This window comes from Manis pentadactyla, chromosome 11 (assembly GCF_030020395.1).
Source record: "Manis pentadactyla isolate mManPen7 chromosome 11, mManPen7.hap1, whole genome shotgun sequence".
NCBI classification, from domain to species: domain Eukaryota; kingdom Metazoa; phylum Chordata; class Mammalia; order Pholidota; family Manidae; genus Manis; species Manis pentadactyla.
This window is the reverse complement of record NC_080029.1, coordinates 90,392,876-90,420,288: the sequence shown is the minus strand read 5'-3', so window position 1 is coordinate 90,420,288 and position 27,413 is coordinate 90,392,876. Positions and strand designations below refer to the sequence as shown.

General features: G+C 45.1%; 1 protein-coding gene across 2 annotated transcripts in view; it reads left to right on the top strand.

Annotated features, from left to right (window-relative positions):
- The window catches only part of INO80 (INO80 complex ATPase subunit), a 136,974-nt gene extending 119,882 nt beyond the window's left edge, over positions 1-17,092 (top strand). The window contains exons 30-36 of one of the 2 annotated variants that reach the window (XM_057488702.1): positions 4,973-5,131; positions 5,776-5,878; positions 9,720-9,808; positions 11,909-12,061; positions 12,366-12,525; positions 13,239-13,454; positions 15,480-17,092. In XM_057488702.1, coding sequence (XP_057344685.1) covers positions 4,973-5,131; positions 5,776-5,878; positions 9,720-9,808; positions 11,909-12,061; positions 12,366-12,525; positions 13,239-13,454; positions 15,480-15,697 — 1,098 coding nt within the window. In that variant the 3' untranslated portion in view covers positions 15,698-17,092. Of the gene's footprint in view, positions 1-4,972; positions 5,132-5,775; positions 5,879-9,719; positions 9,809-11,905; positions 12,062-12,365; positions 12,526-13,238; positions 13,455-15,479 lie in introns of both variants that reach the window. The other variant, XM_036923814.2, reaches the window with a different exon arrangement.
- Positions 17,093-27,413: the final 10,321 nt, after the last annotated feature.

Sequence of the window (27,413 nt, the reverse complement as noted above, 5' to 3'; positions counted from 1 at the left end):
CTTCTACCTTCTTACCACCTGGTAGGTAATCTGCTGTCTATTCTTCAAAACCCCACTCATGATCAGGGGTTGCTGTTTTATGTGGGCTGGTATGACTTCTCTGATAAGGTGATATTTGAGCCAAGATCTGAAAAAAATGAGGAAGCAAGCCAAGCATGTATCTAGCAGAAAGAAGATCATTCCGTGTAGAGGAGGTCAGTGTAAAGCCCTGAGGTGAGAACATGCTTGGCATAATCAAGCACCAGCAAGCAGCCCGTTAGAGGTGGAACAGAATGAAGGGGAGGTGGGGAGGTGAGTGCTGCGGAAACAGATGGTATAGGACTTAGTAAGCTGTGGTAAGGACTTTGAGATGGGAGGCCATTTGAACGGGTAGTAACATGATTTGCCTTGGGTTTTTAAATGTGCCACTCTTGGCTTTGGAGGCGGGATAGGGAAAACAATACAGAGAAAGGTAGAAGTAGGAGGTTCAGTTAGTAGTGAGACATAAGACAATGGTGACTTGGACAAGGACTGGAAGTGGTGGAAAATAATTGGAATCTGTGTGTATTTTGAAGGTACAACCAAGGAGGTTTGCTGCTAGATTGGATGTGGGGCATGCAGGAGGTGTCAAGGGGAACTCCAAGGTGTTTGATCTGAGTGACTGGAATGATGGAGATACCTAATTACTGATGAAGATGTGAGGAGGAACAGGTCTGAGAGGGGAAATCAAGATTGGTTTGGGGTGTGTTAAGTTCAAGATCCTCAACAGACATTAAGTATAAAAGTCACCCAGGCAGCAGGGTCTGGAGTTCAGTAGATAGACTAGGGCTAAAGATGTGTTTTGGAGAACCATCAAGTCATAGACAATATTTTATGACCATGAGGCTGGATGAAGTCACCTCAGGAGGTCTAGTGCAAGTTTCATTTGATTAAAATATATTTCTCCCCTTCTCAGCCTGCCTATCTCAGGTTTGGTCTATGGTTTCTTAAGGAAATAACCCCTCGTTGTTCACTTCAATGGTGAAAAATATAAGATCTAAGGGGCAAGATCTGCCTCAGGCCTCCACTCATTGCAGTTTGCCCTGCCAGGGTAAGGAGCTCCTCTGTCAGCCACAGAACCAAAAATCATAGTTCCCAAAATAATTTACACTTAATTTTGAGGGGAGGGCTTGGGGACTCACTTGTAAATTAGAACCTCTTGAAATACTCAGAAAAATGAGACCACAAGGTTGAAATGAATTATTAGGTTATGTTTTATGTGAGATCAAGTTATACCCTGTGTGTATATTATTAAAGAAACAATAGGTTTAACTGCTTGCCTGGCTTTTTTCCTTTGTCCTGAGATTTATTTGGCTTTGGAAGATCCCCAGAACCATTATGGACAAGGAAGAGGTTAGTCAGCCTAAAATGTCAGTAAAAAAATGTCTTATGATTGAGATTGCATATATAAACATGTATTTGTAAACAGTGGAACTCTGTCCAGCCCATTCTGTTAGTAAAAACATGATTTTAGCATGTGATTTAATGGCAGCTGCCCCTTACTGTCTGTGGTGTTCTTTATGTATTCTTCCTGTAGTAGAGATCTCTTTGTATATGACTATATTTAGTCAGGGGTCATTATAAACTGTAGTGTTTGTTTTGTTTCTGTGTCAGACCTGTTTTAAATGCTTCTGTGTAGAGAGAGAATGAGGAGCTTTTTGTCTCTTGCTAGCAATGTGAGAAGTCCTGTGTCTCATGAGACTGCTTTTAGCCTTCCTGGGCTGCTGAACTTCCACCCATTCTCTTGGGGATGGGGAAAGAGTTCCACCCTTCAAGTGTTGGTCCAACTTCTTCCTGTCATTCCCCTCAAATTTTCCTGTTTTCCATTTCACTCCCTCATCCCCTGAAACTCCCTCTCATTGACCTCTAAGGCTAGGCCTCCACCCCATCTCAACTCTCACACACATACCCGCCATGCCCACCCAGTTTGGTGTTTACAACTTCATGAAGGTGCTGACTATTAATAATAATTTCCCCTTAGTCATTGCTGGGCTATGCTCTGTGGACTGACTTGCTTTAATCTTTCCTAGTTAAGTCAGTTATTCTAGTATTATAATTATTTGTTTTTCTCTACAATGTCTCACTGAGTTCCATAAACCTGACTACCAAATACAGATAGTCATCTCTGTCCCACTGTGATGAACATTGCCTCTCCCAGTACCTCCTCTAGCCCCCCACCTGAGTCCCACCTAAGTTCATGTTATAGTTTTTCAGTGTTCATTTTATTATCAAGTTAGACAATAACCATACATCTAGCTTGATTTTTAATTCTCTCACTCTTGTTCTTCTTTTTACTTAACTGGCTTATACATATTTCATATTCTTTCTCCATGGGTAACTACTTTTCTAAATAGAATCTTATTTCATTCTCCCTCTCTTCCAAATTCCCTACCTTTTAAAATTCATATTAAATGATCTATAGCCACTGACTTGGGGTGCTTTTTTGAAGTTTAATTGCAAACCTCGCTCCTTAGGCTTTAATTTTCTTACTTTTTATGAGCTCAAAAGAACCCAAATTGAGTCAGGTTTTGTTGCCACTGAGGTTTCCAGAAAAAAATGTAAATGTTTAGGAAGCACCTGTGAAATGATTGATAATGTAGGACTCCCCATTGTAGATTCACGTTGAACCATTGCCTCAAGCTTGGACAACTCGAAGGTACTATCGTTTGGGTCTGACACCAGCTCTCATTTTCCACAAATGTAGTCATTTTAGCTATGTTGGACAAGTAATATCCCCCACCCTAGTCCAATCAGAGGCCTCGAGACCTTTTTATTAATGTTACTTTCTCTTCCTTTGTTTTCCCTGAAAGCTTACACTGGATTTTCCAAAATTTTTGCATGTTCTTTTGAAGGTCCAAAATATCCTGTGGTCAGGTTACTCTGCTCCTCTACAAGTGATAGGCATTCTGTATGTCCAAACCTTAAGTCTGTGGACACTGTTGATTAACAATAAGCTTTCATGATGATTTTTGTTCTTTGGCAAGAGTTTGTAATTTTCTCCTCAAGGATTCTAGCCTATGCTAAAAATTGAGGGATTATACCTCATAAAAGCAAGACAAAAGAAGCACCATAAGAAAGAGCCTGTGCAGTTCTTTTTAATAGGAGCAAGAGCATTGAAAATGCTGATGCCTGTGGCCCATCTTCACCCAAAGTCTGAATTCTGCAGAGAGTGGCAAAAGAGCTGCCTCCATTTTTAAATGAGAAAACAAATTACTTAGGAGTAGTGTTAAGCAAGGGGAAAAGCATACTAAAGAAACAGTTTCAAGAGAGATGAATTACTATTCAGTTTGCATTTTTAGGCTCTCTCTAGTTCTGATCAGTCCCTTTAGAGATTCTGGTATAAATCACCTAGCATTTATGGAATTCTTTGTACTGATAGGTGGTGTCTGTTCTCAAATTAAGACTATACAGGAAGGTTTTTTAAATAGCACACATGAAATAATTGCACACCCATAGAAGATAGTGATTAAATGGGAAGTTTGACTAGTATAGGCAATGCAAAGTATTGCTAATAGTGCAGGTTGTGGAGGGAGGCTGTTAGGACTGTGAGCACAGGCCAGGCTCTTCCTAATATAAAAGATGAAGGAAATACATAGGATTTTTGTGAAAATTTAGTAATATATGTATACATACTAGTGCCAGACACATGTAAGTGCTCAGTAGATGTTTAGCCAATATTATTTGTCATAGGAATTCATGAGGAATAGTAAAAATAAGACATTATTATAGGTAAGAGAAATCAGGAAGTCCTTCCTGAAAGCAGTGAAGCTTGAACCAAACCTTAAAAAAAACAGTATTGAGAAGAGTTGAGGGGTTATAGGTCAGAAAAACAGCTTGAGCAAAAAGTGGTGCAAACCAGCGTAATGTAAATGAAGAACCCCGGAGACCTGTCTAACCAAAGGGAGGGGGCATGTTTATGTTAGGAAAGAATAGAAATGAAGTTGGCTCAGTAAAGCAGAGTCTGAATGTTGAGGGGAGTTTGGACTTGGTGTGTTCCAGCATAAACAGCAGAGAGATGGAGTGGTACCCAAAGCAGACTGAAGAAGAAAGGGACAAGATCTAGGAGGCCTCCTGGTCTAACAGCATTAATAAGTCACGTGGTGAGGGGCCTTGTCCAGGATAGGGGTAGTGGAACTGTAAAGAAAGATAGGTTTCTTAAGAAACACTGGCTGGATTTGGTGACTAGATTGAATGTAGGGGAGGGTACATGAGAGAGGAGGGCTGTTTGGAACTGGCTTGCTTTCAGCAGGTCCACTGTATTCGACAGTAGCCTCAGGACTGAGCACCCAGGAGTCTGCAGGTTTTAGAATCACTTGTGGGGGTGGAGGAGAGGGGAGTACATTTTCTGTTTGTTTGTGTTTATTGTTTAGCAATGTAGAATTAGCTTCCAGGGAACCCTTTAAACATTTTTCCCTGGCATTCAAGGGACAGGAAATGACCCTGTTGATGGGAGCCAGAGAATGCTAGGAAAGCCATGCCTCTTACCAAGGCAGGCCTACTGTTAAAAAGAAGGCTTTCACATCCCTTACGTCCTAGGCCCACTGCCTACTTAATCTATGTGGTCTTGGATAAATTCTCTTAATTCCTCTGTTTCCTCATCTATAAATTGAGGGTCTTAATAGTATCTAAATCATAGTGATTGTGGAATTTAAATGAATTAATACACATAAAGCACCAAGAACAATGACTGGCATATAGTAAGCACTGTGTGTTAACCATTAATATTACTGCTGCTCCATCTTTTTAAATGGAAACCCTGAAAAAAGTCCAGAGTATATCTCTAATGCCCAGGGCAAATGAAGGAATGGCCTGGTTTTGTGAGTGGATATCTGCTATCATAGGGAAAAAATCTGACATCAAACTATTACAGATCTGTGTCTAGGTTGCTCCCAGAATTTCTGGTCTTGCCCTGAGAGTGGCTCAGTCTTTGCTGTATCCTTGTCTTGCTGTGCAGGTGATTTTTTATGATAGTGACTGGAACCCCACTGTGGACCAGCAAGCCATGGACAGGGCCCACCGCCTAGGACAGACAAAGCAGGTTACTGTGTACCGGCTCATCTGTAAAGGCACCATTGAAGAACGCATTCTGCAGCGAGCCAAAGAGAAGAGTGAGGTAAGCTGCAAGGCAAAGGAAGTATGTACACAGATAGAGAAAATAGAAAGTCCAGCCACACTGACTGCACTACAACTAAGACTTTTACCTTTTGGTGGTCAGGAAGGGGTAAAGTTTCTTCTGAATAGAAAATAAAATCAGGGCCCCATACAGTATCAGGCTTGACTGCCCTGCCCTGGCCATTCCCAACTCCTTTTCTCCCAGAATGAAGCCTACAGTCCAGGTTCAGCTGTTGTTCATGTAGAAATTCATGGCCTTGTGTGTGTGACATACTTACACATTCAGGAGAATAAGAAATGACATTTGAGCTCTCACCTGGTACTCTCAACTTAATCAACCTCTGAATTATATGCCAAATTGCTAGTTTCCAAGGAAATGGTGATTTGGGGTTTTTTTCCATCTTGATTCAGTACTATTGGATCTTTTCCTTAGCAGTTAGCAGTCCCAAGCAAAGAAGTTCTCGTTCTCCTTTCTTTTGAAACAATAATCTGGATGAGTCTGTCAGGTGAATGAGAAAGAAATAGGGAACCCAGGAGTCTTACTGAAGTTGCAGATTGAGAAAGATACTTCTTTCTTTCTGGTATTTGCCATAAGGGAATGGATGCCTGCCTAATGGTGACATTTTGATGTGATTTGGTGTGTAGATTCAGCGGATGGTGATTTCTGGTGGGAACTTCAAACCAGATACCTTGAAACCCAAGGAGGTGGTTAGTCTTCTTCTAGATGATGAAGAGTTGGAGAAAAAACGTACGTACTCTAAACCTCTTATTAATGCTTTCTCTCCTCCCTGCAAAAGATGTGTCTCTGGCCTCACACATCTGAAAATGGAAGGGATACTTCACCACGTGCCAAAGACTGTATTTGGGGAGAAACATTTTTTATGTCAATACTTTATATTAAAACCCAAACAAGGAGTAGAAGGCAAAATTCTCATGTATTTTAAAAGTAATTATTTTAAGTAAATTAGCACCAGGGAAGTTGTATCCCTAGACTCCTCAACAGTAATGAATTTACTCTGTTCTGCCCAAAGAAATGTTTTTAAGGAGAAGTTGGAGAAGCATGCTACTGTAACATACAAACCCTTCTCCCATGTATTTCCGGCTTTTGAGAACACCTAGGTATCAGGCTTACTTTGTGACCTCTGAGGACGTCCACAGAGTCACATCAGAAGATACGATGAAGCTCCTTTCTTTTGGTGCTCGTGTTTGCCGCCACCACCTAAAAACCTTCCACAACTCTACAGCTATACTTGGTTTGTATAATGCAGAGAATTAAAAGGCTGAAAGGAAATGGAAAAAGAACAAGGTGAGGAAAGGCCCATGATAATTAAACTGAATCATGGTTTGAACCCAAAAACTGTTAAGAATCCAAGAACTCCTGAATTTTATCAGACATTTAGTGAATACCTAATACGCATCCTCCTTAAAGTTTTCCAAAAAGTGGAAGAGGAAGGAATACTCCCAAATTCAGTTCTACGAGGCCAGCATCACTCTAATACCAAAACCAGGCAGAGACACCGCAAAAAAAGAAAATTACATACCAGTATCCCTGATGAACATAGATGCAAAAATACTTAACAAAATATTAGCAAACTGAATTCAAAAATACATCAAAAAGATCATCCTTCATGATCAAGTAGATTTATTCCAGGAATGCAAAGATGGTACAATATTCGAAAATCCATCAATATCATCCACCACATCAACAAAAAGAACAAAAACCACATGATCATCTCCATAGATGCCTGAAAAGCATTTGACAAAATTCAACATCCATTCATAATAAAAACACTCAACAAAATGGGTATAGAGGGCAAGTACCTCAACAAATACAGACCATATATGACAACCCACAGCCAACATTATAGTTAATAGTGAGAAGCTGAAAGCTTTCCTTTAAGATTGGGAACAAGACAAGGATGCCCACTCTCACCACTTCTATTCAGCATAGTTCTGGAAGTCCTAGCCATGGCAATCAGACAACACAAAGAAATGAAAGGCATCCAGATTGGCAAGGAAGAAGATAAACTGTCCCTGTTTGCAAATAACATGATGCTGTACATGAAAAACCCTAAAGAATCCACTCCAAAACTACTAGAACTAATATCTGAATTCAGTAAAGTTGCGGGAAACAAAATTAATACACAGAAATCTGTTGCATTCCTATACACTAATGATGAACTAGCAGAAAGAGAAATCAGGAAAACAATTCCATTCACAATTGCATCAAAAAGAATAAAATACCTAGGAATAAACCTAACCAAGGAAGTGAAAGACCTATACCCTGAGAACTATAAGACACTCTTAAGAGAAATTAAGGAGGACACTAACAAATGGAAACTCATCCCATGCTCTTGGCTAGGAAGAATTAATATTGTCAAAAAGGCCATCCTGCCTAAAACAATCTACAGATTCAGTGCAATCCCCATCAAAATACCAACAGCATTCTTCAATGAACTAGAGCAAACAGTTCTAAAATTCATATAGAACCACGTAAGACCCCGAATAGCCAAAGCAATCCTGAGAAGGAAGAATAAAGTGGGGGGGGGGGTTTGCTTCCCAACTCCAAGCTCTACTACAAAGCCACAGTAATCAGGACAATTTGGTACTGTCACAAGAACAGATCCATAGACCAGTGGAACAGACTAGAGAGCCCAGATATAAACCTAAGCATAAATGGTCAATTAATATATGATAAAGGAACACCATGGATATACAATGGGGAAATGACAGCCTCTTCAACAGCTAGTGTTGGCAAAACTAGACAGCTACATCCAAGAAAATGAAACTGGATTATTGTCTAACACCATACACAAAAGTAAACTCAAAATGGATCAAAGGCCTGAATATAAGTCATGAAACCATAAAACTCTTAGAAGAAAACATAGGCAAAAATCTCTTAAATATAAAGATGAGCAACTTTTTCCTGAATGCATCTCCTCAGGCAAGAGAAGCAAAATAAAAAATGAACAAATGGGACTACATCATGCTAAAAAGATGTACAGCAAAGGACACCATCAGCAGAACAAAAAAGCATACTACAGTATGGGAAAATATATTTGTAAATTACATATCTGACAAGGGGTTAACAGCCAAAATATATAAAGAACTCACATGCCTTAACACCCAAAAAGCAAATAACCCTATTAAAAAATGGGTGCAGGATATGAACAGACACTTCTCCAAAGAAGAAATTCAGATGGCCAGCAGGCACATGAAAAGATGCTCCACATCGCTAATCAGCAGAGAAATGCAAATTAAAACCACAATGAGATACTACCTCCCACCAGTTAGGATGGCCAACATAGAAAAGACTAGGAACAACAAATGCTGATGAGGATGCGGAGAAAGGGTAACCCTCCTACACTGCTGATGGGAATGTAAACTAGTTCGACTATTGTGGAAAGCAGTATGGAGGTTCTTCAGAAGACTCAAAATAGAAATACCATTTGACCCAGAAATTCCACTCCTAGGAATTTACCCTAAGAATGCAGGAGCCCAGTTTAAAAAAGACATATCCACTCCTATGTTTATCACAGCACTGTTTACAATAGCCAAGAAATGGAAGCAACCTAAGTGTCCATCAGTAGATGAATGGATAAAGAAGATGTGGTACATATACACAATGGAATATTACTCAGCCATGAGAAGAAAAATCCTACCATTTGCAACAACACGGATGGAGCTAGAGGGTATTATGCTCAATGAAATAAGCCAGGCAGAGAAAGACAAGTACCAAATGATGTCAGTCATCTGTGGAGCATAAGAACAAAGCAAAAACTGAAGGAACAAAACAGCAGCAGAATCACAGAACCCAAGAATGGACTAACAGTTACCAAAGGGAGAGGGCCTGGGGAGGATGGATGTAAAGGGAAGGATAAGGGCTGGGAAAAAGGAAGGGGGCATTATGATTAGCATATATAGTGGGGTGGGGCACGGGGAGGGCTGTGCAACACAGAGAAGACAAGTAGTGATTTTACAGCATGTTACTATGCTGATGGACAGTGACTATGAAGGGGTATGTGGGGGGGACTTGGTGAAGGGGGCAGCCTAGTAAACATAATGTCCTTCATGTAATTGTAGATTAATGATACCAAAATAAAAAATAAAAAATAAACAGCATTAGACTCACAGAACCGAAGAATAGACTAACAGTTGCCAAAGGGAAAAGGACTAGGTAGGGTGGGTGGGAAGGGAAGAAGAAGGGGAATAAGGGGCATTACAATTAGCACACATAACGTTGGGGGGGTGGGGCACAGGGAAGGCAGTATAGCACAGAGGAGACAAGTAGTGACTCTATAGCATCTTACACTGATGGACAGTGACTGTAATGAGGTATGTGGTGGGGACTTGATAATGGGGGGAATCTAGTAACCACAGTGTTGCTCATGTGATTGTATATTAATGATACTACCCCTAAAAAAAAATCCTCTCTAACTTAGAAAACCACCAATTGTCTGCTTTAGACCTATATAAGTCATACCTTGAAACATAAATATTAAAGGATATGGTCACCTTGATTTCAGAGAGTGAGGATTTTGATTGGCACAGCAATTTAATCAGCTTTTTTTTTTTTATTGTCTTGATAGTGAGACTGCGGCAAGAAGAGAAACGGCAGCAGGAGGAAACCAACCGAGTCAAAGAGCGCAAGCGCAAGCGGGAAAAGTACGCAGAAAAGGTAACTTCCAGCTTGGGGTGGTCAGCAAGGACTTGTGGGGGCCAGGGCCATGCTTACCAAAAGTACCTGGCTTGTCATCTTGGTTACGGATAGTTTCCACCTCCAGCTTTGTGCAGTAAGTAGCAGTTTTGAGCCCAATGCTGACTAATGTTTTATCAGAAAAGTGCAGCTTTGGTAGACCTGTACTCCCCACACTGAACCACCATGCCTTTGGCCATGTGTAGTTATGGAAAACATTTGTTGGGTCTATTACAAAGCATAGGGCTAAATGTTGGTCAGATGGATGTGACCGACATAATTAGATTCGACAGACTCTCAGAGCCAGAAATCTACCATTGGAAAAATAAATCACTGGCCAGTCTGTTCATCTCCTCCAATTCATGCTGAGAATTCGAGCTGTTTTTTTGTCCCCTTCTGGCATTTCCTCCTTGAGTCCACCAGGCTAGTGACAAAATGGGATGTAGTTCCCCTACATTTCTCCTTGTCTTGCTGTTTCTGTTTCTACCAAAAGATTATATCAGTAATACTCCTGGTCTTTATTGCCATGTAAATAGGAAGTGAGTCCTTCAGGACTTAGTCTTACTTCAGGAGTCAGCGCATTCATTCTGAATAGGTTCCCAGACTTACTACGCTGAGGGACTGTTGGTTTGGATGCATTTTGCTACCTTCCAGGAAGTGCTTCCTGGTTTTTTCTGTGGGTTTGGCTTACCTTTGGGTTGTGCTGCCCGTCCATCTTCACCAGCCCTGGTTAGGCCCTAGGTCTTGAATAAGAGAGCTGCCTGAGCTTCAGGCATCTCCATGGTTCTGGCCCTCAAGTCCAACAATTGTCCTGCCTCATTTACCTGGACTGCTTGGCATGCCTGAAGCATATTGCCTGACCACATGTTAGAATTGATTCTCTTTTAAGTGGAGGTCGGCTTCTTCCTCTTAACCAAGCATGTATTGGGCCTTTTGTCCCTTTGGCCATAGGGCCTTGATGCTTAGCAGCCTGGAAGCATGTCTATATTATATGATCATCTTCCAGTAGATACACAAGCTATTTCTGTTGTAAAATCCACACCCTCAATTATACCTTCTGCTAAGCAGAACTATTTCTAGCATGAAAGATGTCCCTGGTACTCCCTATATTTACAAAGTTGAAAAATCCAGGAATGAGAGAACATGTTCCTCCTAGCTTGGGCTGCTGTCTCTATCTGTTTCCTCAGGTTCTCTTTCATGATTCTACCCTCAGATCTCTAACCCATTCTTACTACTGTCTAGAACTAAAATAGCTTTAACATTCAGAAACAATATCAAAGAAGAAAAATAGTTTTCTCATACAGGACATTGTAGGGTTTACTGAGGTTTGCATCAGATATCATCACTGCCCTGAGCATAGAAGTTTCAGATAAATAACTCAATGATAATATAAACTACACAAATGTATACCATATTAACCCTAATATACGTACAGATACAAATGCAGTTTGGTGCAGTGGGTAGATATGATTCCCAGAATTTTCCAAGTACATTCTGTGATTCTAGCTCCTTAATCTATGACAAAGCCTTACTGAACTTAGTTCCAGAACTGCTTAGAGGAGTTTAGTCACTCCAACCCTTCAGTGTTTACGTGTAAATTGAGGAACTAATGGTAAAAGCAACCCACTATTCCCTGGGTATGGTAAGAACCTTTGTTCTTTTTATGTATATTTAAAAGAAGGCAGAGTGAAAACATGTGTAGAAAATATACTAAAGGCATTAGCCCTTCCTCTTGTGAATCACCCCAACCACTGAAAGGTGCAGAAGCTGGGGTATGCCAGAAGCTGACCATGTACCTCACCCCATGAGGCTCAGGCTTAATGCAGCTCTGGTGCAGTGTTACTGGCCTGCCTTTCAACACCATGTTCTTATGATAAAATATATATAAACTCTTACTACGCCATCCCTTTCCTCATTCCTTAGGAGTTTTTTCTTCCCTAAAAAATATGCTAATTGAAAAAAATGAAACCAAGAAGTTTACAAAGAACCAAATTTCTGTCATAACTTCCTTCTCCAGCCCCACTTTTCTTTTGGTGCCTGTCCTTACGCTTTTAACATATTTCTTGATTGTGTCCCCAGAAGAAAAAGGAAGATGAATTGGATGGGAAAAGGAGAAAGGAGGGTGTAAACCTGGTAATCCCATTTGTTCCCTTGGCTGATAACTCCAACCTTTCTGCTGACGGGGATGACTCCTTCATTAGTGTGGACTCAGCCATGCCCAGCCCTTTCAGTGAGGTGAGGCTCCTTTTAGATGCCTTCATCACAGCAGTGGGGACTACGTCCTGACCTGGTACTCTTTGCTTCTCCTGGAGTTCTCCTGTCTTGTACAAGGGGGTTGCACATGGAATCCATAAGGAGAAAAGCAGATGGGGACAGGTTGGTTTTTCTGGAGGCAAAGCAGGGCATCTACCCTCAGGTGTGAAGCCAGGCAGGAGAGGGAAATAATGACAAGACCTGAGAAGCACCTCCTTACATAGGTACAAGGGCCATGGGCTGTGGGCGCTAGGAACGGTGGTGATCTCAGCCCTTCCTCGTCTAGATCTCCATCAGCAGTGAGCTGCATACTGGCTCCATTCCCCCTGACGAGAGCAGCAGTGACATGCTGGTCATCGTGGATGACCCAGCCTCCTCGGCCCCTCAGTCTCGAGCCACCAACTCTCCTGCTTCTATAACAGGCTCTGTCTCAGACACCGTGAATGGTAAGTGGCGCTGCTGTCTCAAAAGCTTGGGCCTCCAGGCTTTGGTTTTTTGGTGAGTGAGGTCCTGATTCCTTCTAGGATAATGGCATTTTCAACTTTCTTTAAAGAAGAGTGAAATGGAGCAAAAAGAATTGTAGGCTCATTCTTTCATTAGCCTTTTTGAGTGAAAGTGAGAAAAAAGGTTTAGGGAAAGGAAAATTAGAACTTTATGAAGATTTCAAACTTTGTTTTCTCGTTATCCTTGTCTGTCATATTTCACCCTTATTTTTGTAGTTTTTAATTAAAGCTAGCTTTTCTGGGCCTTTCCTCACTTCGTTCTGTGGGGTCCACAGTCACTGCTGTTTTCTGAGGAGGTGTAGGCTTAAAATTTGGGAGTAAAAGTTGAGTCTGTGGCACAAGCACATTGACATTTGCAGGTGAATTGCAGATAGCAAGTCCCTGGGGTTCATTTAGTAAGGACCTAGCTTGAAGAAGAAATTCAGGAGAATGAACTGCTCTTTTGAATGAAAGCAGCTTGAGGAGTCAGGCTGTTTTTGCTGTTTAGAATCTCACTAACTCTGTGACTCCATGGCCCAGCCCTTAAATGGGGATATAGACCTCCCTGGGAGTCCTAAAACAAACACCCTGAGAGCCAGCCTTCCCTATCAGGGGAAGATTCTGTTAACATATGAAGAGATTGACTTTTTTCCCTCTTGGTCCATTTGTTCCCGCAGGAATTTCCATTCAGGAAATGCCAGCTGCAGGACGTGGTCACTCAGCCCGAAGCCGAGGGCGCCCCAAAGGTTCAGGAAGTACAGCCAAAGGAGCAGGGAAAGGCCGGAGCCGCAAGTCCACTGCGGGCAGTGCTGCCGCAATGGCAGGAGCCAAAGCAGGAGCTGCAGCAGCCTCCGCAGCCGCCTATGCTGCGTACGGGTACAGCGTGTCTAAAGGTGCAGAGGCCCAGGGAGCTGCAGGCTCCATTCTGGTCCCGGACATTCTTTAGGGTCTGTTGAGTGTTCTGCTGGGTAGAGCAGGTAGGATGCCCCCAGGCCAGGAAGCTCCTCAGAGGCCATATTGGGTTCTGCTTCTGTGCTGAGCAGTCCTGACTCTCCTTGCCCTTGAGAGTTAGTACAGTGCCACCTTCCAAGTAGAACTAACTGTGAAAAGCGAGAGCTGAATTTCTGAACTCTACCACTTTAGACAGTATGAATTTTTCCTACTTTGAGAACTGATTTTTTTTCACAACCCACATTTCAGTATTCCAAACTAGCATAGTAAATATTTATAGCTATGTGATCCACACTTAGGTATTGAGCATCTGCTGTGTGCCTAGGAGTATAACACACGGACCCCACTCTTTGAGTGTATAATAGAAATGATAGGGGGAAGCTGTATCTGGAATATGTTTGACAGCAATACAGGGCAATATATATGTCTCATGTAAAAAAAGAGGGGAGGCCTTAATTGTGGTTGTAGATTAGGAGGAGAAACCATGTACCTGATGACAAAGTTGCCTGACTAATTCAGAAAGAAGGGTGATAGCGGATTTGGACTGGCAACAGGGAGTTGGCAATGACCAAGACATACTGGGGGGTCACCCACCAAGCAGGTCAGTCAGGCTGTGCTGGAGGGGCAGTAGGAGTCAAAGACATGGCAAGACCTGATGAGCAAGAGCTTATCAGTTATATGCCAAGGGGCTCTGGAAAGCTTGAGAAGGGAAGTGGCTATTGTAAGCATGACATGTAGACGATAATTGTGTCAGTGGAATGTTGGAACATCTGAGAGTGATGAGAAAGGGAGGGCCCTCTATAGACTTCTCTCACCATTCAAAACATGGGCTTAGTCTTAAGCTCATAAGGTTGTTTTGGTGAGTAAAGGCATTACTGAGCAGAAAGTGCTCAGTAAGAGTTCACCTCCCCTTTCTCCTACTGCAGGAATCTTGACTTTCATTTATTTGTTCATTCAACAAATATGAAGTGTAATAACCTATCCCAGTGTTTCTTCACCTTTTGCCAACACATTTCATCTTGGGAAAACAATCATACCGGCAGTCAAGACTGCCATGGCAGTGCCCTACCCACGGATGGGGCAGACCAGGAAGGGTTAAGGAGACAACAGAGGGTATACTATGTCACAGGAAAAATCATTGATGCTTGGCAGCTAGGAATGGAAAATGAGGAAGGACCATTCAGAGATTACCTGCAGTTCCACTGTGCACGAGAAGAGACGTGTCTGCCCAGCAAGCACTTAGAATTTTTTTTTTAGAAAGTAAAATCAGTACACAAGAAGCAATCAAACCAAACTATCATATTAGATAGTGTGTTATCAGATATAAGTGGATTTGGCTTGTATATAGAAAAAAGAGTTGTTGCCCAGGCAGCCATCACTGAAGGTAGTAGATTTTTAACTACATTCTTGAAGAAGCCAGGCTTGAAGAGCAGGGGTGGCCACATCCAACCCAAGGAGAGTCAAGCTCACTTCATGAGTATAGATACAGGATAGAGTAGGTAGCCTTGTGTCCCCAGCTAGATGGATTGGGAAGTAAAAGACATCTTCTGAAGTTCAGAAGTAAGCAGCTTTTCACAAGTGGTGTCCCAAGAAAGAAAAAGGAACTTGTAAGAAAATATGTAGTGCCTAATTAAAGTACAGCTCATCCTGCAGCCTTGGCTTCCCCATGTTGTATAATGTGTGCTCTGTCCTTGAGTGCCAAGGTGTTTCCCTACTCTCTGTGAATTAGGTAGGGTGGAGTGGGTGGGTAGGAATCATTTTTCTCTTAAAAACATACCCTCTTACTGGAAAGACAGTTGCTAGGAAGATCAAGCAAATATGCTAAGAAGAAGTTGGCAAGGAGTGGCAGGGAGGGGTTCCCCACAACCTCACTTCTGGCCCAGACACCAGTAACCAAGGTCAGGCCCCAGGCAGTTTGGACAGAGCTGGTGCTCACACTCTTCTTTTCTCTTTCTCTGTCCCCACAGGAATCTCTGCCAGCAGCCCTCTGCAGACATCCCTCATTCGGCCTTCTGGCCTTATTGACTTTGGACCTTCAAGCGCCTCTTCTCCCTTGAGTTCCTCTTTGAGCAAAGGAAATAATGTTCCTGGGGCTCCCAAGAGTCTCCACTTGACCAGCAGCCTAGCCCCAGACTCCCTGGTCCGGAAACAGGGCAAAGGCACCAACCCTCACGGAGGACGGTAACCACCTGGGCCCTCCAGCTTCCTTCACCCAAACCAGGGGCTAGAGTCCTGGCCTACAGATGGTCAGATGGTCTTTGGATGGCTTGCCTAGTGCAGCATCTTACATCCCAGGTCAAAGAGCAGAGATGGCCAGTGGCAGCAAGGGCCAGTGGTTGGTGTGAGCGCTTTCATCACCTGTGTCTCAAGAGGAGGGCTCTGGGGTGCCGGTAGGGAGAAGGCCTGGAGACAGGCATCAGGCCCCAAGCATCTCACGCGGACTATGGCCACATCTGAAACCTCGTACTGGCCAAGGGCCTGACGCAGGCCCCCTTTAGACGCTCAGGCACACAGTCTCCATCCCCATTCCACTCTTCTGCTCTGGCCCTGTCCCTTGCAAAGGCTCTGCAAGTGCTGTGAAGAGCCTTCAACAGTGGGGACTTACTTGTCTTAGAGCTGCGATTTCCTCTTGGGCTGGGAAGGAAGGAAATCATATGTCCTCAGTCTTTGGGCAACTCCCCAGGTCTCCAAACCCCACCTGCCCAGAGCGTCAGCATGAGAAGAGCACGAGCGTAAGAGAGAGTGGTGGCTGCGAGGATGGCGGAAGGCTAGAGGAAGCATGCCTGGAGGCCCTTGTTCTCCCTGCACCCCCTCCCCTGTCCTGTGTGGTTCACACCAGAGAACCTTCAGGTCCCACCAGCAACAGTAGCAGTGGCTGCCAGCCCAGGACTCCCAGAAGCCAGTGAAGAGACCAGGAGCCGCCGTAGTCAGCAGGACATCCTCCCACTGCCCCTCACACAGACTCCCCTTCCCCTTCCTGAATGCACAGTCTCCCTGCCCTTGCCCCTCATCCCTCCCCCCACCCCCACCCCACCCCCGCTTGGCTGTAAGCACTGTCTGTATTGCACTGAGAAAGGAAGGGTGGCAGGAACGAGGAGGGGAGGATGGAGAGGAGAGGGCAAGCTTGGCGCCAACCCCCCAGCCCCTGCCTCCGCCAGCCAGAGCTCGCTTCCCTCCAGGAAAGGCAAAGGGGTGGTATTTGCATGGGAGCTGTTCTCCCTGCCCCTGGCCTCATGTCCGTTGTGGAGCAGGTGCTTCTGGGTGAGTCAGCCTCTAATTTGCACACCTGAAAATCACAGAATTGAGTTTAGATAGATTGATTTTTTAAACTTTTTTTGGAGTTGGGGTGGTAGGGGAATCATTTAATTTAAATCATTAAGATTCCCCTGCCCAGACCCAGACTCCTGTGTACAGATGCTATTTAGAGGGAATCAGAAAAATGCCAAGCCTTTTTTCTCTTTGAATGTGCTGTCTATTTTTATAACTGAACTTGTACATATGTATAAAGAGAGACACATCTTTCTTTTACTAACTGGAGAAAAAATCTTAAATAAAATTGAGTGAGATAATTTTATGTAAATAGGGGTGTCTGTGGTCTTTGCAGCTGCCTTTCCCTGGGGACATAGTAGGGTCTTTGGCAGGGAGTGTTGCAGGATAAAAGGAAAGCACAGGCAGCAAGCATTTCTGTGTCAGGACGGACAGGTGGTCAGTGGGCCAAGGAGTGCTCTGTGGGTGCTTCCTCAGTGGCATTCTTAGGTTTAGGAATTTGCCTCCAGCCATCAGAGGAGGTTTGCCCAAGTGCCTGGCATGCCAGTCTAAGGCCCTCACGGTGTGCACTTGCTGTGACTCAGGACCTGGACTCCAGAACTTAGCTGTGTGGGACTTGGCTTGGTCCACCGTCAGGCAGTTACACTGTGGTGATCTTAATATTGACATGTTCTTTCTCCAAAAACCAAAGTGAGGGATTATCCTGGCATTGTAATAGATAAAATCTCCAAATAATAGGAACTTTATGGTCTCATTTTCATAACTATAATGTGTGTACAAATATGTGTATGTAAACTCCAAAAACAAGCCCATTTGCAGTTCCAGTAACCCTGTATGTGGATCATTTAAGCCAGCAGGAATACTAACAAACTGTTAAAGAACTCAGTAGTCTCAAAGTTAGCTGTACTTAAAAGAATCATGAAAGAAAATGGTCAAATATGTTAGTAGGGATTCTAAAGACAGCCAGGTTTTGAAAACTGAGCTCTCTGATCAGTTGGAAAAAGAGCAAGTTCCCAGCCTGGACTTGCAGTTGGTGTTTTCTGATTGAGCTTAAACACCGATATGCTCTTGCGTCACCTTTGAGCAGGGCTCGTGCTGTTCCCAATGTGCTGGCTGTGTAGCCTCTAGAACCTTGGCTCATCCTGCACCCCCTTGGTCAGCGTGGGTTAGCTCCTTAGCAGCTGCTGCTCATGGTTCACAAGGGTCAGCCTTTTCATGGTATTGATCTCAATTGCACTATCACGTATACTGGGCCCTGTTTTTCTTGCTGGTGAACTTGACCAAGGTCTCACACAAAACAAACCATGTCAGTTACCCAATTAACCATGCTCTGTTGTCATCAACTGCTGTGACTTCTGGTCAACAAGCCAACTAGCATGGGTCCACTCAGGTTCTCATTACTCAGCGAGGCCCCAGTGACATTTCTGCTGTTGGCTTGCCAAGGTCAGCAGTGGCCACCCCTCTAGGAGACCTGACAACTCAGATCCTTGTACAGCTTCACCCAAATACAGATAGGCTAGTGCCCTTTCCTGAAAAGGGTCTTAAGTTTTGGGTCAGCCCTCCAGTCCCTTCTGTTCCCAAATATGCTACCATATTCCCCTTTGATCCATTTTCACTCCAATCCCTGAAGAAACAGGTAACATTTCATATTGAGGGATGCTCACAGCCTTAATGTCACTCCTCACCTGTCCCTCCCTTACCTGACGGTAGATTAGTGGGACTTAAGTCTTAAAAGTGAAGGTTTCAAGCTTATTAACGAGTCCCAAAGTTCTAACTCATGCCCTGTCTACCCACTTTCTGAAGACTTATCTAGCTCTCAACTATAAACCCAGGGAGCCAGAAAAAGGTTGCGGAGTACTCCTGCTTGCTGAAAGAAGTGTCCCCCATGAAGCCTAGAAGTCCAGTCCTAGACTGCAAGCCTGGGCTGGATCACAGGGCTGTCCCCTTGGCCAAGGTCATTGCCACATGAGCCAGCTCTGGGGGCCATAGGTAAGTGAATTTTAAGATTGTGGGTCTGTGTGAATAGCCCTGGAAGTGCAGGCTCTGCACTGAGCTTACTGTCACATTGTCCATGCCTAGGGGATTGCTGAAGCACCCAGGACTCTGGAGAACCACCCCTGGATTTGCTTGGATCTGTCTGGTCCTGAGGATTGGGCTGGGCAGGAGATAGGCAGTGGGACTAGGCAATGAGCTGGGTGTTTTTGCACAGCCTTGCCCAGGTGTCTGTCAAGTATTCCCTCTGTAGGTCTGCTCTGCTGGCTCTTGATCAAGTACAGCACACACACCCTCCTCTGTGTCCCTTGCAGCAGACCACCTGTCATTAGAAACAGATCTCCTTGGCTCACTTAAATGCTAAGCGAAGAGGCTGAGCAACATGGGAAGGTTTTAGCTGGTCCCTGGGGTTTCAGAGATCCTCAGGTGTACCCAAGGGCTATTGTGAATGATGAGCAAAAGGGGCATGGGCCCCCCAAATTAGGAGAGCCTTGCTTTTGCTGCCTGGTCAAGATTTTGTGTGGAGTTAAACTGTAAGAAAAAAAAATTTTGAAATCTCTAAATCATCTTTTCAGGTAATCAATGTGTCTCAAATCATATGGGGTCTTTTTAAAATGCAGATTCCGTTTCAGAAGGTCTAGGGTGACACCTGAAACACCATGCTGATAGTCTTTAGGCCATACCTGGAGTAACAAATCCTTAGGGCACCCTTTAGCCCTGCCAGTCAGAAGTAACTCTGATCTCTGCTTTTGTATGCCCCCACCCAGCCAGGAAGCCCCAAGCAGAAAGTAAAACTGATGTCAGAAAATGCATTTCCAGGAAAATTCAGTCCCATATATGTTTTCTGTTTTTTTCATTTAAAAACTGTCAATTCATGATTTTCTCTGCCTTTCTACCCTGGGTAGCACCTATAGGTAGGAGAGGTGTCTTATCTGCTGCTGTCCCTCTGTCCTGTGTGGCCTCTGCCAAGATGTAGCCTCTTTAATTGCTGGCATTTACTGGAAGGTCTGTGACCCCTGGACTCACTATTTTCTGCTTCACATGTCATCTTTTGACCACGAGACTACTCAGAGTCATTCAGCTTTCTCAACTAACTCCTCAGCCCTTCTTAGGGGCATGGAGAAATCTGGCTGCTCGCCCATGCTTCTCTGAGGCTGCTGGAGTGTAGTGAAGCCATGCACTTTGGGGAGGCAGCTGTGGTCAGTGCTAGCTGGCCAATTGAGCCACCTTCCATGATGCACATTAATACCACTTAGGTGTGGAGGGCCTAGGGAGGGCAGTGTCCAGTCCAGAGAAAGCAGGGCCTCTAACTCTGGAAACTGCTCAGATACTTGCTGTATGGTAGCAAATGGTGCTAAGAAAGGCATCTGTCCAGGGGAGAGGCAGTGCTGGAGGATCCTAAGGACTCAGGTGGCAGGCACTTGTGCTATTTCAGCCTCACAGGAATGACCCACCCTTTTGTCGTCATAGAAGTGTCTATGGCAGACAGTGCCTGGACTGGGCTATGGAGATGCCAGTCCCTGGGTGAGGAGGCAGAAGAAAAGAAGAGTAGGGAAGACATGCCTTAGGCCCGCTTCCCAGGTGTCGAGGTCCCCATGAGGAAACTGGGTGCCTCCCTTATCACCAGGTTTCTTCCTATGCCATTTCTTCCTTGCTTCAAGTCCTGGGACTTTGCTGGCTCTCCTTTCCTTTTTAAAACTGCCATCACCCACTCTCTTATTTCAGTTTCCCCCTTCATGGCAAGCCACTGGGGATGTACTTCTGGTTTTCTCCTAGCTACTGCCAAAACTGAACATCTTGCTTTTTTTAATATTCAAGGTTTTCTTCCTTGTCAAAACAAGGACACCAGGTAAAAGCAGAACTTGATAAAGGGAGTTACAAAGCTCAAGGTGGAATTCACAGGTCTCACAGACTCCCTGGTCTACAGTCCCTGGCACCTTGGGCGAGAAAAATGGATTCCTGAGTGAAGAGGGTCCCCAACTTTTATCTCCCTCCTCTTAGAGAGGTAAGAGTTCCTTCCCAGAAGGCAGGAGAATGTGTTTCTGTGAGCACCCCTGAAGGGCCTATGCCTCTGCTGTCCTGCCCCTTCGGATTTTGTTGTTCTGGGAACCCACAGCTTAAGAATGAATGCCTGGCCCCAAGGGCTGGGGTGATCTCTCCGTCTGACCTAGACTGGGGATTAGGCTGCAGCAGCCTCTGAAGGGAAAAGGGAAGTGGGACACAGAGGGCCAAAGTTGCAGGAGACAGCGGGGAGCTATTTGAAGCTCCCCAAGTCCAGCTGGTGGCCCCTGAGAGCAGCTCCCTGGGGGGTGCCCAGGCACATTCAGAATGCCTTACCCACAGCCACTTGAGTCAGGCCCTTTGGCTGAGAAGAGGGGCTCCTGTGCCCCAGACCATGAAGTCGTGGTACTACTGCCTGGAAACGTCCAAGGATGGGGAAGCAGTCAAATCCAGTGTGTGGGCAGGTCACCTGGTGGTCTCAGTTTGCCCTCAGCCCAGTGGATTTGGAAAGGGCAGCATAGACTCTAGTATCCAGAATCTCTAAGTCTTTCAGAGAACTGACATTCAAGCCTTTGAAGGCGGAATTCATCTTGGTTAGAACTCTCTTTAAGAGATGTTATAAATGTCACTCCCTAAACAGACCATACTCAGCATATCTTAACCTTTCCTGATGACCTGGGTCATGTGAGCGTCAGCTGCTCAGGTGCACTGCCATCTGACACCGTGTGCCCAGCACTAAATGATGCCAACATTGGTTCTTAAGTCTGCTTTGAATAGTACCTGTGCCCCCTCTGTGTTCTTGTGCCAATGTGTGGTAGCCCTCCCTCTTCTAACTTAACCTTTTCCAAATTCTTGGGGGTTTGGAAACAATTTTACCTAATTCAGAACTTCTGAACCAATGAAAAGTACTCTGAAAGAAGAATTGCGGGGTCTCCTAGGAATAAAATAATTGAGCTCCAATGCGTAACTCCTATCCAGCCTGTCCTCTGGCCCTCCACTGGGCTCCAGTACCTGATTTCTGGATCAGCAAATTGTTTTATATAGTCATGTTCTGGTTTGAACCAGATCACTAAAGTTTGTTGATTTTATTTTAGTCTGTTTGGTTTTGTTTTTAATTCTTTTTTTTTATTAAAGTATCATTGATATACAATCTGATGAAAGTTTCACATGAACAACATTGTGGTTTCAGCATTCACCCATATTATCAAGTCCTCCCCCACCCCATTGCAGTCACTTTCAGCGTAGTAAGATTCTATAGAGTCATTACTTGTTTTCTCTGTGCTGTACTGCCTTCCCTGTCACCTGCCTATATTGTAAGTGCTAATTATAGTGCCCCTTAATCCCCTTCTCTCTTCCTCCCCACCCAGTCTCCCCTACCCCCTTCCCTTTGGTAATTGTTAGTCCCTTCTTAGAGTCTGTGAGTCTACTGCTGTTTTGTTCCTTCAGTTTTACTTTGTTCTTATACTCCACAAATGAGTGAAGTGATTTGGCACTTGTCTTTCTCCGCCTGGCTTATTTCACTGAGAATACCCTCAAACTCCATCCATGTTGTTGCAAATGGTAGGATTTGTTTTTTTCTTATGGCTGAGTAATATTCCATTGTGTATATGTACCACATCTTCCTTCATCCATCTGTGATGGACACTTAGGTTGCTTCCATATCTTGGCTATTATAAATAATGTAGTGATAAACATAGGGGTTCTTATGTCTTTTTAAATCCAGGATTTTGTTTTCTTGAGGTAAATCCTAGAAGTGGGATTACTGGGTCGTATGGTATTTCCATTTTTAATTTTTTGAGGAACCTCCATACTGCTTTTCACAGTGGCTGCACTAATTGACATTCCCGCCAGCAGTGTAGGAGGGCTCCCCTTTCTCCACATCCTCATCAGCACTTGTTACTTCTTGTCTTTTGGATAGTGGCCATTCTAACTGGTGTGAGGTTATGCTATATTTATTGAAAAAATTCTGTATATAACAACCCACACAGTTCATACCCATGTTGTTCAAGGGTCAACTGTATATGTTCTTAAGGAAAATGCAGAATAACTTTCAAAAGCAAGAAGGAAGTAAGCTACTTCCCACAGTCCAAGTACAGTGTGACTCCCTGTTTCAGTTCAGTCCAAGTGATAAAATTATAACATGGTAACACCCTCCTCTCCCCACCTTAATTTTTTTTGTAAGGTATAATTGATACACAATCTGATGAAGGTTTTCACATGAGCAACATTGTGATTACTGCATTTCCCGTATTATCAAGTCCCCACCACAAACCTCACTACAGTCACTGTCCATCAATATAGTAAGACGCCGTAGAGTCACTACTTGTCTTCTCTGTGCTATACTGCCTTCCCCGTGCCCTCCCTACATTATGTCTGCTAATCATAATACCCCTTAATCTTCTTCCCCACCTTAATATTTTTGAGGGGACTTTAGAGAAGCTGTACTTCTGGCATATGTATGGACTGGAATTACAGACATCATATTTTAAAGTGCTATGTCTTTTTTTTACGCCTCAGATTAGATTCTGAGCACTGATAGGCCCCTGCTCCAATTTGCAAGGCTGATGTTCAGGTTTATGTGGGCATAGGGCCAGTTTTTCTTCAAGGTAGAATAGGGAGCCCCCCCTGCACAGCCCACCACCCAAATAGGTGCTTCTAACCTCTGAGGGTTATTTCCAGCATCTCTTTGTGCACAGGACTTTTCCTTTTCCTGTGCATTTTTTTTAATGGTGTATTTGAATTACTTTTGAATAAGTAATAAATTTACAGGTCAAAATCAAAAACATAAAAAAGGGCATAAGTAGAAAAAATCCCTCTCGCATCCCATCACTTGGGCTCCAGTTCCCCTCCTGGGAGGCAAACTGTGTTGACGGTTTCTGGTGATTCCTCCCAGACATATTTCTATGCCTTTTAAAAGGCATGATTGTATTCATTCTGTGTATCCAATTTTGTATGCTCTCTTTGTTTTCACTTAACATTATACAGTACCTCTGAGAGAGTACTGTAAAGAGAGTAAAATGTTTTCTTAACATCAGCAAATACTCTTCCTAAACATTCACAATGACTGCAAATATGCCATCGAAGGGAGATGAGTTCTGTGGTTGGCCTACTACTGGACAGTTAGGGTTTCCCCAGCTTAAGTCCTCAGATGTGGTCCCAATGAAACTGTCTGCCTGGGTTCAGCCTGTGATTGCATTTGGTTTGGACCCTGATTGGCCATTGGCTCCCTGGGGACATAGAGCTCTGGGGTCAGGAGGCAGTACAGGGCTCAGCCAGAGGGATAAGTGGGTGGTCCCCGGCCTCCAGGGGCCGTCTGTGTGGTCCGGCCAGCAGAGGAGGTATATAGAGCTGGGTCAGAGGCTGCCGCTGCTGGGTCATAACCCAGGAGGACTATGCTGTTGGTAAACAAACCAAAATGGCCTAGCTTCGGCCAGCCCTCCCTCTGTTCTCTCCCCAGTTTGCTAGCGGCTGAGAAAGTTAGAAGAGGCCAAGGCACCCAGCCCTGGCAGAATTGTGAAGTGGCCTCAGCTCCTTGCCACAAGTTTTCTGTCATTTCCCCTCTTGCCTTCCCCCACCATCCCCAACAGGGCAGAGGGCAGCCCAGGGAATGCTCCCTTCCTACGTTGCCTCCGAGCCCTTTTCCCTTTCTCCCTCCACCCTAGTCAACTGATGTGTCTTTAGTGCTCTGCCAAATGAGTAGAGTTCATTCATCCAACTCATTAATCTATTTGTTCAACAAATATTTTTTGAGGGCCTGAGATCTATTCTGGTAACCAAGGATATAGCAATGAACAGGAAGTGCCAGCTCCAACCCTCATGGAGTTTACACTCTAATGAGGTTAGAGATAACCTGATAACTAGGTATGGTGAAAAATAACAGTGTTAAATAATAATAACCAACATTCACATAGTGCTTTAAAGTGTATGGAGTATTTTTTACCTGATAGCACATCTAATGCCAAGAATCTGAGAAGCAGTTACGATTATCAGTCCCACTTTAAAGATGAAATTGCATGTCACAGATACTAATATCCTGGCCAAGGACTCACAGGGTACATTGAGCCCCAGTACTCAAACCCAGCCTCTGTGACCCCAAACCCATGTTGCTCCTGAAGAGGAGCTACTGGAGCTGGATGGGAACTGGTTTCTGGCACAGCTCTTCGTTTTACATTTGAATACATGGAGGCTCATGGAGGAAAAGTGCCTTGCCTATGCCACACAGCTTCAAGCGGGAACTGAAACCCTGGATCCCTGTCCAGTTTTCTTCCTTTGCATATGAACAGCCTAACCAGGGTACAGGGCCTGGAAGATTTGGGGTGGGGAGTGGTCTTGGTAGGTCCATCCTCTCCCTTCCCCTGTACCCCTACTCAGCCTACCCCTCTGTGGCACAGCCCCCTTTGGGGAGACAATACAGAGCACCCTTCCCTACCCCCATCCTCCCCTCACCAGCTCTGCCTCTTGCTGAGTTAGTGGGTTTTCATTTAACAAATTCAGTGTGACCACCTACTGTGTGCAGGCTCTGCTAGCTGCTGGGAAGCACCTCAAGGGCTCAGTCAGTGGGGGAGGCCAATAAGGAACAGGGTTCAAAGCTGCAAGAGAAAAAGCACAAGTGTCAGACACACGTGGTAGGGCCCTCAAACCAGGCCTTGGTGGTGGGGGAGAGGAGGTTCACGGAAGGCTGCCCAAAGAACGTGACATCTCAACTGAGCCCTGAAGTCTGAGTGGTAGATTGTCCAGGCCACAGCTGGCAGGGAAGAGACTTTCAGGATAAGAGAATGGGGGATGCAAGACAGGTAAGAAGGCGTCCTGCACATTTGCATGCATGTTGCAGGCTTCTGTCAGGTCAGCTCCCATCTGCTTAGGGTGCATCATGCCTCTTAAGGCTACAAGTGTCCTGTGAGCAGGAAATGGGTCTCCCTTCCTGCAGAAACCCCTATGAGTAAGAGCCTACTCCTGTGGTCAGATGACACAGGCACCTCACCCACTTAGCAGTTGGTCATCAGCTTTCACCCTGTGCACTCACCGTCCTTCCCAGCCAGAGCCCCTGGCACTTCTGATAGTCCCCATCTGCCACCCTCCTGAGAGGGCTGTGCCTGGCTGCAGGCTTTGACTAGTGCAGGGAAGCCACAGGTAGGAACATTACTGTCCTGTCACCAATACCCTGGGCTGTGCTCAGGAAGATCACCCTCCCCTCCTGTGGGGACAAGGAGCCACACTCCAAGAGAGGCTCAAACAGCCCTCCAGCTTAGCACCCAACATGGGGATGATTTGCAAGGGCATGGCCTCTGTACCCTGATATGCCTGCCAAAAGGCAGCCTTTCTTGGTGTGTGTTTAGGGCCTGGCCTCTCAGACCAAGAGAGACAGACAGACAGACAAAAAGAAAGAAAGAAGCCCAAGATGGTAGCTTCAGGCGTGAGTCGGTGTTGCCAAGTCAGGTGCGTGCTGAGGCTTCCCGGGCTGGCTGGTCAGCCTGTGCTGTGGTTCCAGTCCCAGTTACTGTGCTGTGCACATATATGTTCAGCCTGAATATTAGCCCAGGGAGTCCACTTGGTACTCTTCCTTGGCTATGAATGAGGTTTTCCACAGGGTCTTTCCTCCAAGGGGACATGTGGCATTGTGTTCAGAAGATGTGTCATTAAACCCCAGACCCCGTCAGTCCTCTGAGCTCCTGAGGGGCCCCAGAGGGGTGCTCGTCCTACATGCAGGAGTATACACAGTCCTGCCCTAGCAGGGCTCGGTTTAGAGGATAGACCTGCAAGCAGATCACACCAATACAACGAACATGCTGGGTACAAAACAGGTGGACGGAGCTGGGCACCAGCTAGCCAGGGTCAGGCAGCTTCTGGAGGCATGATGGTGCCACTGAGTTCTGAAGGCAAAAGAGGGTTGGGTAAAGTGGTCAGGTATGGAAAGCAGTGGAAATAAAGACTTGGGGCCAGAAACACAAGAGATGAGAGGAGACAGCAAGCAAGTGGCTGGGGAGGCGGGGTGGGGCTGGAGGGGAGAAGAGCCCTGACTGCAGAGAAGTTTATCCTGAAGGCCACAGAAAGCTCTGGAAGTTTGTCAGTATGGAGGGTCGTAGCCAGAGTTGCATTTTTCATTAAGTGGTAAATGAATATCCAGGGCAGGCATCAACTGGGGCAGGTGGATCAGTTTGGAGGTCATGGCAATGGTCCAGGGAGAGAGGGTGAGCATTAGGGTAGTGTTGGTAGGGCAGATACACAGGAAGCCCGTAGATTCAGGGAAGGAGGCTAGGCCCCACAGGGAAGCTTGGATGAGAGGAGAGCACTCATTCCAGGCTCTACCGTATTGGGCCAGGGAGGGCCCAGGGCAAGAGGCAGGATCCAGACCAGAGTAGAGGCTGGGACTGAAGAGCCAGTGGGAAGAACAGAGCATGTGGGAGAGGCAGGTGTGGGTGCAGGGTCCCCAGACTAAGGAGAAGGGCGGCACACGGGAGAGGGTGAGGGGGCGCAGACGGTATGCTCTCTCTTCTGGAGGGTAAGAGTCAGCGACCAGAGAGCAGCTCTTGGCTGAACCCTCAGGATATGTCTAAGGAAGTGCCCAGGCCAAGGGCGAGGGCAGGGCTGGGCCTGACCTGGAAGGACAGGCATGGTGGAGACTGTCCCAGGGCAGCCAGGGA